The 15228-nt window shown below is 39.2% G+C and overlaps 1 protein-coding gene across 3 annotated transcripts in view; it reads left to right on the top strand.

The window, feature by feature from the left end:
- The window catches only part of SNX25 (sorting nexin 25), a 123178-nt gene that overhangs the window by 54895 nt on the left and 53055 nt on the right, over nt 1–15228 (top strand). For all 3 annotated transcript variants that reach the window (XM_044225609.1, XM_044225610.1, XM_044225611.1), the window contains exon 6: nt 7642–7712. In XM_044225609.1, the coding sequence (XP_044081544.1) occupies nt 7642–7712 (71 nt within the window). The remainder of the gene's footprint in view (nt 1–7641; nt 7713–15228) is intronic.

Genomic DNA, 15228 nt, shown 5'->3' with positions numbered 1-15228 from the left:
GTGGTGTTAATACTAAGCTGCCAGGATGACCTCATTGAGTAGGAAGTTGGAAAGAGACTGGCTGCAGCACACCGTCTCATACGTAGTGTCTCCACTGTGCTGATACAGTAGACGTGAATAGCCGGGAACATAGATAATAGCAAAATATAATTATTAGGAAATGATGAGTCTTAAGTATTTTCACCTTTTAAGAAGTACAGTTTAATCGCAAGTTTGTTTCACTTTAATAGTGGTAGGTTTTGGTTCCTGAGATGTTAACAGGCAGCTCACACAAGTCAACACAGGTCTTGTGAGATGGCTCTGGCACGTTGCTGGAGTAGTGGCCATGCACGCTCTGTATTTTGATGACCCTACACTGGACAGAAATGCTTGACAGTTCTTCTTGAGGTAGGTGAGGGTTAATAACGCAAAAATCACCCTACACCAACCAGTCCAGATCTAACGTAGACTCTACCCACAGACATGGGCTCGAGTCAGCCCAAATTTCTGCAGACCTGACTTGCACTTGGCTTCCTTTCTTATAGGCAGTGTGGCCTTGGAAAGTCATGTATACTCTGAGCCTCAGTTTTAACTGTGAAATGGAGAAAGGAGTTTCTATTTCATGAGACTGTTGTGATAATTAAATGAGATTAATGCATCAGCACAGTTCTGAGGACAGACCTGCTAGGCTCCCAATAAAGAGCTAAAAATATAACCGTGAGCAGGAGAAGGCAACAGAATTCTCAGATCCTAACTTGAATAGGCTTAATGGAGGAGATGAGGCAATACAGTCTCTCATGTCAGAAAAACTTCAAAGTGTAGAAGAAAGTCATTAGGACATTTTCAGTACAGAACATAAAACTAGGCAACTAAAGATGATATCCAGTAAGCATTCTGAATGAAAATGCTTCAGGCAAGAATTGAGAATGGAATATAACAGCAGTGGTGCTATACATTGGTCTATAAATAAACAGTTTATGGTGATATTAATAGCTGATATAAAAAATATGAGAAGCACTAGTTGAAAAGAGGTACAGATAGCAGAGAGAAAAATTTTGGCCTCCTTGAGGTTAACTGAAGGACACCAGCTAGTTGCTTTTGTAACATGTAATTTCCATAGAGTTCTGGGAACTAGAAAATGACTATATGGTAACATGTTACTTTAGGAAATTTAAAAATACAAACCAGATGAAGAAAAATAAGCCACATTGCAAACACATGACAATACTTGATATTTTCCAGGTTATTTTCTGTATATATATATATATATATTTATGTTTATATATAAACAAATTATATATATATATATATATATATATATATATATATAAATAATGAATTGTGTACACGTGTTTAGGTAAATTCCGGATACGTCAGGCTGCTCTGGTCCAGAACTTTCTAACTGATGTGACTCAAATATAGTGTATTGGTGTATGGAGATAAAGGTTTCCTCAGCCCTCCAGGTTGTTGGGTAGGGCCTGGGATGGCTGATGACCTTGGCGTTCTGTTCAAATATTATTATTCGCTATGTGTGCCACAAATGGAAAAAGTTTAGGAAGCATCCCTAGTCTTTCTGTTGGAATCAGTTGCCTTCTACACACTAGAAAAATGGGAAACCAGTTTAAAAGTGCCATTAGAGACAAGAGCCTCTGACTGCTCTGAGTCCTGACTCATACTTCCCCAGTTTGTGCTACAGCTCCCTGGCACTTCCTGCTTAATACCACTAAACACACCCCATGAGAAGAAAGCTCTGAACCTTGTTGTTCTTTTCAGACATAAAAACTAAAATGAGAGACTTACTTGGTTCTTGATATTGGTGAAGATTAAAAATTTGACACCCAGGGTTGGCAAGGCTGTAGGAAGACAGACGACTTCATGTCCTACTGGGAGGAGTATGAATTACTGCCTTTCTGCAGCACAGTTTTATAATGCAGAAAGCAGGTCACAAAATGTGCATTCTTTCTGATACAGTTATTATTCATAAGAACTTATTTTAAGGAAATAATCATGAATGTGTGATAAAGATTGTTCCAAGAAAGTTTCTTGCAGTTTTATGTAAAATAGAGAAAAGCTTGAAATAACGAAATGCCTAATAATTAGGGATTAGGGAAAAAAAGTGTCGACACATCTGTACAGTGGACTGCCACTTAACAATGGTGTTGCATCAGAGTATATAATAAAATTGGCAGATGGTATACATTGAAAAGGCTCTAGGGCTTTTTATAGCATAAATTTAGTCTTGTAAAACAAAACAAAAAAGAATTGTTTGAAGTGAAGTCTGTAAATACTTACCAGATGTTAATTGTGATTGACTTTGAATGTCATGCTTTGTATATTTTCCCATTTTCTTCAATGAGTATATGTTATTTTAGAGAAAGTAAAAATGGGTTCAGTATGAGGAGGTAAAATCTGCAGCCATTTATCAGGTTGGAATAACAGATTCTAGCTACAAAGTTAACAGGAAACAGTATTTTTTTTTTTTCCAGGTATACATAGCAGCTAGAAAGTGTCGTAATGATAACCTCCTTTGAATGACTACTGCTTTCTTATGCACTGAGAAACTTTGCTCTCTAAAATCTTAGATTTCGCCATTTGAAATTACTTTAGTAAGAGTGACACATCCTATTCTTGCCTGGAGGGTTTTGGCCACTTTGACACAGAGAAGCACCCTCATTTATAAATCGGGTGTAGAGCTACAGATAAAGGGTTTTCTGGGCTAACCATTCCATGTTTATTATAACTTTATTGCTTTCAGGAGAGTGAGACCCTGAATCTATGTGAAATGACGATTTACACAGCTCTGCTTTGAACCTGCCAACATGCTGCTTCATTTATAATTTCATCTACGCTCCATACTTCCCCAGAATCCCATAGAAGCTATCTTTCCCTTGGTTTGAGGAGACACCCATGTTTCTTCATGCTTACTGAAATGAGTCAATAAACCTGATTGTGTTGGACTTCAGTGACCTTGGTGGCCTTAAATTGACTAGGCTGAGGTACTTTTATGATCAGGAAAAAAGTAAGGCTACTTTAAAAATTCTTATATATATTTTACAAGCACACACATACATCATCTCCTTAAATACTGCATATCTAAAGGGTCAACCAACAGTGGTGTTAAGGGACAAAAATAATAGTTAATATTTATTAAACTCTCACTGTGGCTTGGGCACTATTCCAAATATTTTAAAGGTGTTATCTCATTTAATCTTCATGGCAATCTTGTGAGGAAAAATAGTTACTCTTCTTTTTACAAAAAAAATATTACTCTTCTTTTCTCCTGAGTTTTGGAAAGCTTAAATAATTTTTTTAGGGTGACACAGTAAGTGTTGGAAGCAGGATTTGAACACAAGGCACCTGGTGTCAGAGCTAGCATGCTTAACTACTCTGCTTTATTTACCTTGGAAACAGCTTTAGTGTAGCCCTCTGAAATCACCATATCTTTATTTCTTTTCAAATGTTGTAACCAAAGACCTTCTAAATGAAAATATTATCCCTAGGCTAGCACAAAGTAACCTGTAACAACCTTGAGAACATTTTTTTAAGTTTTAAATTTTTAAAAAACATGTTTATGTATATGGTATTCTAATTTATGTCATTGCGAATTTTATTTTATTTTATTTATTTTTTAGAGAGAGAGAAAGTGTGTATGTGGTGGGGGAAGGGCAGAGGGAGAGAGAAAATCTTAAGCAGATTCTGCACTGAGCATAGACCTGGACATGGTACTTGATCTTATGACCCTGAGATCATGGCCTGAGCCAAAATCAAGAGCATAGACCCGGACATGGTGCTTGATCTTATGACCCTGAGATCATGGCCTGAGCCAAAATCAAGAGCATAGACCCGGACATGGTGCTTGATCTTATGACCCTGAGATCATGGCCTGAGTCAAAATCAAGAGCTCACATCTAACCGACGAGCCCCCCAGGCACCCCTGTAATTGCTACGTTTAGTATAAAACCTATTTTAACCCATCCACCATATTGTAGACACCTGAGACTAGGATTTATTCAGCTTTTGACTCTCCTAAGACATTCCAGCATATGCACATCCAAGACAGCTCTAAAATAGTAATTTTTTTAAAAAAGTGTAAGATGTGTGCAATGAAATGAGGAGACTAATGTGTGTGTGTGTGTGTGTATAAATAACTTAGAAGTCAATTCTAATAGAATTCCAAAGTTGTCCTGAACAATTGACAGTAAAAGGCAATAAATGTATGTATTTCTAAGGGGGATTATTTTGAAGACCAATTTTGTAGGATTTCAGGTGAGTTTGAGATGGTGGGAAGACTTCAAAAATACAAACGTGCTCTGAGTCTTTATTAATGTAGCTGAGTGTTCAAAGCCAAAGAGAGGTGAGGTGGTAACTCAGGTAAGAGGTGGCTGTCTTCATGTGACCTTTTTCTTGTCCCTGGGATAAGAGACACTGGGGGTGAGATCTCACCGTAACTGGAAAAGAGCCAAATTCTTGTTAATATTAGAGTTTACATTGGAAAAACACATCTTACACTTGTGCAGTTGTGATCAAGAGGATGTTCACAAATATCAGTCATTCAGATTCTTGAACTAAACTCAGCACCAGCAAGGCCATGCACTCCTCTGGTGAAGAAAGCTGAGTGAGTGCTGACTATCCCCAGGGAGCTGGCTCCCGGAGGACTAGGAGGCCTGTGCCATCAAGGATAGCCGCCAGCATTTGGATGTACAGCTGACCGCTGAAAAACATAGGGTTGGGATGCTAATCCTTCATGCAGTCAGAAGTCCACATAGAACTTAGAACTTCCGGGATGCCTGGGTGGCTCAGTTGGTTGCACGACTGCCTTCGGCTCAGGTCATGATCCCGGAGTCCTGGGATTGGGTCCCGCATTGGGCTCCCAGCTCCATGCGGAGTCTGCTTCTCCCTCTGACCTTGTCCTTGCTCATGCTCTCTCTCACTGTCTCTCTCTCAAATAAATAAATAAAATCTTTAAAAAAAAAAAAAAAAGAACTTAGAACTTCCCTAACACTCTACTACTAATAGCCTACTAATGGGGCGCCTGCGTGGCTCAGTGGGTTAAAGCCTCTGCCTTCAGCTCAGGTCATGATCCTAGGGTCCTGGGATCGAGCCCCACATCTGGCTCTCTGCTCAGCGAGGGGCCTGCTCCCCTCCTCTCTCTGCCTGCCTCTCTGCCTACTTGTGATTTCTGTCAAATAAATAAATAAAATCTTTTTAAAAAATAGCCTACTATTGACTGGCAGCCTTACCAATAGCATATATAGTCAATCAACACGTTTTATATGTGGTATGTGTCATGTACTATATTACTATAATTAGCTAGAGAAAAGAAAATGTTAAGAAAATCATAAGGAGGGCGCCTGGGTGGCTCAGTGGGTTAAGCCGCTGCCTTCGGCTCGGGTCATGATCTCAGGGTCCTGGGATCGGGTCCCGCATCGGGCTCTCTGCTCAGCGGGGGGCCTGCTTCCCTCTCTCTTTCTCTCTGCCTGCCTCTCCATCTACTTGTCATCTCTCTCTGTCAAATAAATAAATAAAATCTTTAAAAAAAAAAGAAAATAATAAGGAAAAAATATTTATATTACTGTACTGTATCCAAAAAATCTGCATATAAGTGGGCCCACGTAATTCAAACCTATGTTGTTCAAGGGTCAACTGTATGTTGTGAGCTTTTATTGAGAATGAAAGTCACTCATTTCCTGCATTGTCTTTTGGTATCAAGTGAAGGTGAATTTTACAAATTCAATAATCATCTTCAAATGCCTGTTATGTGCAAAGCGCTGTGAGAAGGGTTTGGTGTACATAAAGATGAGTTGGTTGTGGGTCCTTGGATTTATTCCCCTGCTGTCAAGGTATTAGTAGTCTAGCATAGGAGACCGATGTGGGTATAAATTGCTAAATTGGAAGTAAGATATTAAGCTCAGAAGTGGAAGGCAAATTGCTAAAGAAATGGGTAGGAGCAAATACTTTGTTCTGTAGAAGAGAGGAATCTGAGAACCCTGAGAGAAGAATGCTCTGAACTGATACTTAGGAACAGATAGGATTTCAACAGATAAGGGAGAGAGTTTGTATGCAAGATGGAGAAGAAACAGAGCAAAGGCTGGGGGTCAGGAAAGAGCTGAGTATGTACTGGGGTTTTGCACGCAGTCTGGTTTGGCAGGAAAATGGTATCCAGGAGGGATATAGAAGGCAGTGAGCCTGCAAAGATTATCTGGCATTGGCCATGCTTGTATCTTTGGAAAGGCCCAAGACAAGATAAACATTAACCCATATTGAATTTTAGAGTAGCAGGAAAGTGGTCAAGAGCATGAACTTTAGAATCAGCAGCCGCAGGTTATCATTTTGGCTCTAGTACTTAAAAGCAATGAGACCTGGTATAGATTTCTTAGTCCACCTGAACAACTTCTTCCTCTGTGGTGTGGGGATAATTGCAGTACTTATTCTGAGGATTAAATGAGAGAGAGTAATCTAGACAGATACCCGGTATTGAATGAGAGGACTCTGTGTTAATATTAGCTGATATATCATAATAATTTTATGCATTCATTTAAGAAATTTAACTCTTCACTCAAATAGCGTGCGTTTCTTCAGTACCATTGATGACTCATTTGTTCCAGAGGATGAATCACCAAGAATATAAAAAGAACAGAATGTTCAGAATATTATTTGTACCTGTTTAGTTTTACAGGTGTTGTATATTAATGTAACTTCTTGCCTTAGTTTGGGCTGGTATAGCAAAGATATCACAGTCTGGTTGGCTTAAACAACAGACATTTATTTCTCACACTTCTAGAGGCTGAGAAGTCCAAGATCAAGGGGTTGAACATTGAGCCTCCTTCTCACTGTGACATCACAAAATGGGAAGGGATTTCTGGGGTCTATTTTTTTTTTTAAGATTTTATTTATTTGAGAGAGAGAGAGAGAGAGAGAGCACAAACCAGGGGGAGAGGCAGAGGGAGAAGCCGACTGATTTCCCACTGAGAGGGAGCCCAATGGGAGGCTTGATCCTAGGACCCTGAGATCATGACCTGAGCTGAAGGCAGACACTTAACTGACTGAGCCACCCAGGTGCCCCTCTAGGGTCTGTTTTATAAAGGCACTCTTCTCATTTATGAGGGCACCACCCAAGGGCTAATCACCTTCCGAAGATCCCAGGTCCAAATACCATCACATTGGGAATTAAGCTTCAATGTATGAATTTTGGGGGGAACAAAACATTCAGTCTATAATATTCGCTAGTATTTACTGAGTGCCTGTCATGTGTTCAGTGTCAAGCTAGGATCTGTAGGAGAATACAAGACACAATCCCTCTTCAAGAGGCTAATGATTTAGTTGGGGAGGAACAAAAAATAGCATATTTTTGTTATAGACAAAGCCACAGTTTTATCTTATGCTCAGATGTGTTATTTCTTAGAGAAGTGTTAGTCTTGAGAGGACCGGATGTACCCTTTCTTAAGAGCACAACACTCCTTATGGAAATGGGAATTTATATTGCTTTAAAACAGCAATATAAAATAGTAGATAACTAGGAACTATTTTTTTTAGAGTTTATTTGGGGCATGTGAGAGCCCTGTGTTTTATTTGATTAGTACAAAATAAGGTCTAAAACTTATCTCTGAAAACAGCATTTTCTAAATATTCGATCTTTTCTTTTTCTCTCTTTTTAAATATCAGGTATCAAATTGTAGTAGAAATAATCCAAGCAACTACAATTAGCAGCTTTCCCCAGCTGAAGAGGCACAAGGGTAAGAACCAGTTTGTTTTCTTCAGTTATATATTCTAATTTTAGTATATGTGCTGCCGAAGCGAGCACATTCAGTTATATATTCTAAAAGTTCTCGGTCTACCCTGGTCTTTTCTTTTGTCAGAATGTTGGCAAGTATGAGCATTCTTCTGGCTTATATTTAGGTACTTTCAATTTATTAAAATAATAGTATATCAGCAGCATTAGAGAAAGTAAATATAACTTCATGCTAACAAAAACCCCTGTTTGTATTTCTGTGTTTCTTTGAACTTTATTCATCTGTCATCATAATTTTTCAAAGACTGAAATCACTGGGTATAGAGTGCTTCTGTTTTTAAAGTATGCATAATTTTACAGTTTTTTCTCATTAAAATTTAATCTTAATATTCATGAATATTTTTAACTTGAAACATAATGATAGTTATTTAAATGACTCCAGTGAGTTGATGTTTCATAATTTCCTTAATCTTTTCCTTTAGTTAAGATTTGTATTGTAAATAGCTTCTCTCCTCCTTCTACATTAAAAAAAAAAAAGTTCTTTATTTTTCCCATTTGTTTCTCTTCAGATGAGATTTTCACCCCAGCATGATAGGAATAATTAAGGTATAAAGTTGGCTCTCAATTCCCTTAAAGTTAGCCTGGGGCTAGCGTATCCACTGTCATATATGAAGTTGAAGTTCATGCCATTATTTAGAGTGCAGATCTTGATTCGTGGCTGAGAGGTAGCAAACAGCCCTGACCTTGTAGGCTGGCCTTTCCATGAAAATCTGCAGGCCCACTCAAGTCCCATCAGGGAGCAGAATGTTAAAAGGACGAGTTGGGCCAGAGCCTTAAAATATGGTCCCAGGTTTCTGAGTGGCACAGAGGCAACAGGAAGCTTGGCCTGAGATCTATTACCTGTGTCTGAGTCACTGACCAAGGTAAAAAGAGATGAAGGTATAGACTAGGAAGAAGCACTAATTCTTAATCTCTGCCCAGTAAGGAAGATTGTACAAATTTGTTCATTCAAAAAAGGTTTACTGAACACCAGTGAGGTGATGATGATCTAATAATGGACAAAACAAAATCTCTGCATTCATCAAGCCCTAAATTGAGATTGGGAGGCAATCAGACAATGAGCACACCAAATAAACAGTGTTTTAGACAGTGAAACGTGCCCTGGAGAAAAACAAAGCTGTGAGATGGGATGTATGGAAGGGAATCCTGGCCCAGCTGGAGGGGGAGGAAGATTAGTATTCAGATAGGGTTGTCGGGGAAGACCTCACCTATGTGGTGACCTGGGCACAAAGACCTGGGGGCCTGAGGATATCTGTGGAAGGACAGGTGCAAAACTCTGAGGCAGAAGCATGCAGGGCTTGCTTGAGTTGCTTGTGTGGCTGAAAAGGGGTGAAATGGGGGAGATCAGAGTTGGCACAGGATCCCATTCCAAAGGGCCTTACTGGTACTGCTGGGACTTTGGCTTTTAGTCATCATGAGGAAGGAAGTTTATGGCAGTTTACTAGGGCTGCCATAACAAAGTAGCATAGACCAAGTGTCTTAGGCAACAGAGCTTTATTTTCTCACAGTTCTGGAGCCTGGAAGTCCATGAAGGTGCCCCTGGGGTCTGCAGTGTTGGTCCTTCCTGAGGACTGTGAGGGAAGGGTCTGTTTGAGCCTTACTTCTTGGCTTCTAGTTGACCTTCTCTCTCTATCTTTACTTTGTCTTCCCTCTGCCCTGGTCTTTGTCTGAATTTCCTGTTTTGTTTTGTTTTTTTTTAAAAGAATCTTTTTATTTTTTTAAAGATTTTATTTATTATTTGATAGACAGAGATCACAAGTAGGCAGAGAGGGAGGCAGAGAGAGAGAAAGGAGGAAGCAGGCTTCCTGCTGAGCAGAGAGCCCGATGAGGGGCTCGATTCCAGGACCCTGGGATCATGACCTGAGCTGAAGGCAGAGGCTTTAACCCACTGAGCCACCCAGGCTCCCCTGAATTTCCTGTTCTTGAAAGGACACTAGCCTTACTGGATGAGGGTCAACACTAATGGCCCCATTTTCACTTAATCACCACTGTAAAAACACTGTCTCCAAATATGGTCATTCTGAAGCCCTGGAAGTTAGGACTTCGTGAATTTGAGTGTGGGAGGGGGCCCATACAATGTTGTCAGACATTGTCAGTGACACTTCTTACTTTCATGCTTCTATTTGCCATTTGAGCTGCTCTCAACTGTCTTGGGTATTCTGGCTTCCTTCTATCAAGCATTGGGAAAAAGGCAGACAGGCTGAGTTCATTTGGGGCCTTTGAGCTATTTTGCATTGGGACAGAAAACAGAGGAGACCTGTTTACTTCTCTGAGGTCACTGTTTAAGAGTGATTATCATCATGTCCACAGAGTGTAATACTCAAACGGATTTTAGTCTTCTTGCTTTTTGCAAAGATAAACTGTCAACATTAGGCTTTTATTACTTAGTGTTTAACGTGAACATTTAACATGAGAATGTATGCACATTTTAGGTATATAAGGACAAATTCATTGCTAAGAATGTATTCTCTTTTTCTTTTTTTAAAGATTTTATTTATTTATTTGACACAGAAAGAGAGATCACAAGTAGGGAGAGAGGCAGGCGGCGGGGGGGGGGTAGCAGGCTCCCTGCTGAGCAGAGTACCCGATGTGGGGCTCAATCCCAGGACCCTGGGATCATGACCTAAACTGAAGGCAGAGGCTTTAATTCACTGAGCCACCCAGGCATCCCTAAGAATGTATTCTTAATTTGATGTATTCTGGTTGAATTTTGATTATAACTTAAGTATTCAGTTTATTATATGTATTAGTTTCCTAGGACTGCCATAGCAAAGTACCACAAACTGGGTGACTTAAGAAAGAAAAATGCATTCTGTCACGGTTCTAGAGGCTTGAAGTCCCAAGCCAAGGTGTTAGCAGGGCCATGTTCTCTCTGAATGCTCTAGGGAAGACTCTCTTCCACACCGTTCTCTTAGCTCTTGGTGTTGTCAGCAGTCCTTGGTCTTGAACACATGTCACTCCAGTCCCTTCCTCTATCATTATTACATGGCATTTTCCTTGAGTTGTTGTCTCTTTTTTCTTATACAGATACCAGTCATATTGGATTAAGACCCACCTTAATTAAAATGAGCTCATCTAAACTTAGTACATCTGCAAAGACCATATTTCCAAATAAGGTCACATTCACGGGTACCGGGGTTTAGGACTTCAACATATCTTTTGGGGGGATATAGTTCAACCAACAGTGATATAACTGATATGTTCAAGATAACATTGTAGTGACGTTTTTGTGAAAATGCTAGAAACATTTGTTTTCAGTAAGCTCTCTGACCACATTAAGATGTGCTTCATTACTCTTCTTTTGGGTTAATTCTGGTACTGTAGTTAACTTCTAAATTAGTCTCTTGGGACACCTGGGTGGCTCAGTCGGTTGCCATCTGACTCTTAATTTCAGCTCAGGTCATGATCTCTGGGTCCTGAGATCAAGCCTCGCATTGGGCTCCATGCTGAGCAGGGAGTCTGCTTGAGATTCTCTTTCTCCCTCTGCCCCATCCTTACTTTCTCTCTCTCTAAAATAAATAAATAAATCTTGAAAAAAAATTAGTCTCTTTTAAAGTCTATAGTAGGGTTCGAAGTAAGAAATAAAATAGCAGCAAAATGTAGGATAGTTGAAACCATTAGGTGATTTCAGCCACAGTGTGTCTTCATGTCCAGAACAAAGAGAATTTCCATGGAATCCGCACTCTGACAAAATGTGTGGGTCTATATAAGAATGAAGGGAAGCATAGTAGGGGGAGAAAGGAGGTAAATTGGATTGCATTAGAAATTAAAAACCTGTGTTGTATCACAAGAAAGTAAAAAGACAACCTACAGAATGAAAGAATATATTTGCAAATCCTATATCTGATTGTATCCAGAATATATAAGGAGCTCCTACAATTCCATAATCAGAAGACAGTGTAATTGAAAAATGGGCCGAGGATTTGCATAGACATTTCCCTGAAGAACCTATACAAATGGCTAATAAGCACATGAAAATATGCCCTGCTTCATTCTATACTAGGGAAATGCAAATTAGAACTAATAGGAGATAACCAGTATACACTCGGTAGAATGGCTAACATAAAAAAAAAACAAACTGGTATTATGTGTTGGTAAGGATGTGAAGAAATTGGAACTTATATACGTTGGTGGAGGAGATGGAAAACAGTCTGGCAGTTCTCCAAAATGTTAAACATAGAATTACCATGAGACCTAGACTTTCCATTCCTAAGTATATACCTAAGAGAAATGAAAGCATACACCCACAGAAAAACCTGTGCTTGAATGTTTGTAGTGGTGTTATTCATAATAGACAAAAAGTAGAAACAACCCAATAGCCATGAACAAAATGTAGTATATCCGTACAATGGAATATCATTCAGCAGTAAAAGGAGTTGATTCATAAAATACACAAGTATTACACATACTACAGCCTGAACAAACCTGAAAACATTTTGCTAAGTGAAAGAAACCAGTTATAAAAGGCCTGTCCACTCCAGCCACTCAATTTGTATCTTACAGTTAAGTCTCCTATGCTGTGTCTCCCTCTCTGATTTTGTCTTATTTATCACAGACTGTGTGATTCCCTTCATATGAAATTCCCAGAATAGGCAGATCTATACTGACAGAAAGTAGATTATTGGTTACTTGGGGCCCTCCGCATAGATATTGGCATGGGAAGTGAGTATGAGGGCTGGTGGGTACAAGGTTTCTTTTGGGAGTGATGCAAATATTCTTTTACATTCAGATTGTGGTGATGGTTGTATGACCCTGAATATGTGTGGTAAATGGATGAATTTTATTTTTATTTATTTTCTTAATAAAGATTTTATTTTATTTATTTGACACAGAGAGAGAGAGAGAGATCACAAGTAGGCAGAGAGGGAGGCAGAGAGAGAGGGGGGAGCTGACTCCCCACTGAGCAGAGATCCCGATGTGGTACTGGATCCCAGGACCCTGAGACCATGACCTGAGCTGAAGGTAGAGGCTTAACGCACTGAGTCACCCAGATGCCCCAAATGGGTGAATTTTAGAGTGTGTGAGTTATAGCTCAGTAAAACTGTCTAAAAAAGGAATGAGAAGGTAGAGACTAAAAATTCAGCTCGTGGCAAAACTAATTTAAGTGAGTGGCTGCCATATTGGACTATAGGACCTAATCAGGAATTTCTAGGAGTTTTTAGCACTTTCAATAACTAAATGAAGCAGCATGTTCAAATATCTAGGCTCGTCTCTGGCAGGCAAATGCTTAGTAGAGTCGAACTTGAATAATAAGTAAAGTGTTATTTTATAAAAGCTTTTTGGTCAAATGTATTTCTGTTTTTAAGTTTATTCTAAATTCTAATTGGTCCTTCTGGTTTATCTGATTTGGCTTTGAGCCAGAGAATTTCTTTCTCAGAGTCTAGGACTCTGCTTCTTGTGTATGCAAAACTAGCTTGAAACAACTTTATAGGCTTAGAGTGTGGGCAAAGTGGTCTCCATTCAAAGGGGACTTCACATTGGGCTCAGAGGACACGTGCTGGAGAACTGAGTAGGGAGAATCATCTCTGGTATTGCTTCACAAAGCAAACTCTCACACTTCATGTATCTGCAGGTAACATATAATAGTGGGGAATTGAGTGTGACCAAAACGAAGATTTTTATAATTATCTTTCCAGGTTAGTTTGTGTATTACTAGAATGGTTTGATAGAATATTTACATTATATTTTTATTGACTAGTTCTATTTAAATAGGGTGTTCAATATTTTTATGTTGTTTGAGTTACTAGATCTTCTAAATCTTATAACAATTTGTTTTTGATAAGTAATTAAAATTTTTCTCCCTAATTATATTCAGGTATGGTTAATGATTCAAATCTATTTATGTTCCTATTTCTATAATAAAGAAAACATTTCGGTGTAGTGCCATTGCACATTATAGCTCTAACAAGGTTAGAGAAACCGTGTAATGCACAATCACATATAAATGGAAATAGAAAAATAAAAGTTCATTGTGTATGAAGTAGATTTCATTTCTTTTGAGGGACAGAGTACAAGTGGAGGAAGGGGCAGAGAGAGAGAGAATTTCAAGCAAACTCCGTCCTGGGCATGGAGCTTGAACTGGGACTCAATTCCACAACCCCACGATCCCTAGATCATAATGCGAGCTGAAACCAAGAGCCAGATGCTCAACTGAGAGAGCCATCCAGGAGCCCCTACTTATGAAATCTTTTGAAGTATTTTTGGAGTATTCTCACTGTCAGGGTGATGCAATGTCTGGGAATGAGGTATTCTAGTCTGGGACCTGGATAATGGTAGTGCGAGGACAGGATTGACAGGAAGACTATGAAGGAAAATGGCCTACTTGCTGACTGATTGGGTATAAAGAAGAATCAGAGCATGGGAAATTATCCTGCTGGTACAGCCTGCTGACTTTACCCATGAGGAAATGGCTATTGGGAGAAGTTAGAGACCCTAACTTCTAGTCTGCAGCTGTTCTATAATATTACATTGCTTCAAACTGGTGAGGTGGTTTAGGGTAGAGAAGAAACCTTGTTCAAGTGAGCTTCTCTTGCAAGCTTCCTCATGAAACCTGGCCACATCCTAGGACTCAGTTTTTTCAGTCTTCAGATTGAGGCTCTGCATGATCACACTGGGTTTCTCAGTGAACACATCAGAAGAGTTAAGGAATGTATATGGGGGACTGGTTTTGGACGTTCTGGATGTGCAGGACTGGAGGAGAGGGAAGTGCCTGTTGGATTTATTTTGCTCAACAGCAGTCAGAGAAAGACAAATACCATATGATTTCACTCATATGTGGAATTTAAGAAACAGAACAGGTGAACATAGTGGAAGGGGAAAGAAAAATAAATAAGACAAAATCAGAGAGGGAGACATAGCATAGGAGACTTAACTGTAAGAAACAAATTGAGTGGCTGGAGTGGAGGTGGGTGGGGGATTGGGTAGCTGGGTGATGGGTGCTAAGGAGGGCACATGATGGAATGAGCACAGGATGTTATCTGCAACTAAACTCTACCTCTGAAACTAAAAGTATACTATATGTTAAGTAATTTATTTTAAATAAATAAATAAATAAATGGTACCCATTTGGCATTTCGAAACTGGGATTCACACTGTGGAGAAAAGACGCAACCCTGCAGAGAAATATTTGCATGTTACTAGTGTAGAGATAACAGTCTTCTATTCATGCTGTCTCTAAGTCTCTTATCTTTGCAGAACTGATGCTGTGTTCTTCATTATCAGAGGAGAACAATGTATACCAGTCTGAAGTGACTTCCCCTAATTCATAATATCATCTGCTGTCTCACTGTATAAGTTCATTAATGTGGCTTCCCTTTTTAGATAATTGGGTTGTTATAATTTAAGTGCACATACTTTCTTGTAAAAGAGGAAGATCAAATTTAGTATTCCCCACTGTCCTTACTTTTTCTTTTAACTGAATATTCAATAACATATCAAGTCTCACAGTAAGTGAGATCTGG

This window comes from Neovison vison, chromosome 11, assembly GCF_020171115.1.
Source record: "Neovison vison isolate M4711 chromosome 11, ASM_NN_V1, whole genome shotgun sequence".
Taxonomy (NCBI): Eukaryota; Metazoa; Chordata; class Mammalia; order Carnivora; family Mustelidae; genus Neogale; species Neogale vison.
This window is presented reverse-complemented; position numbering and strand designations above follow the sequence as displayed.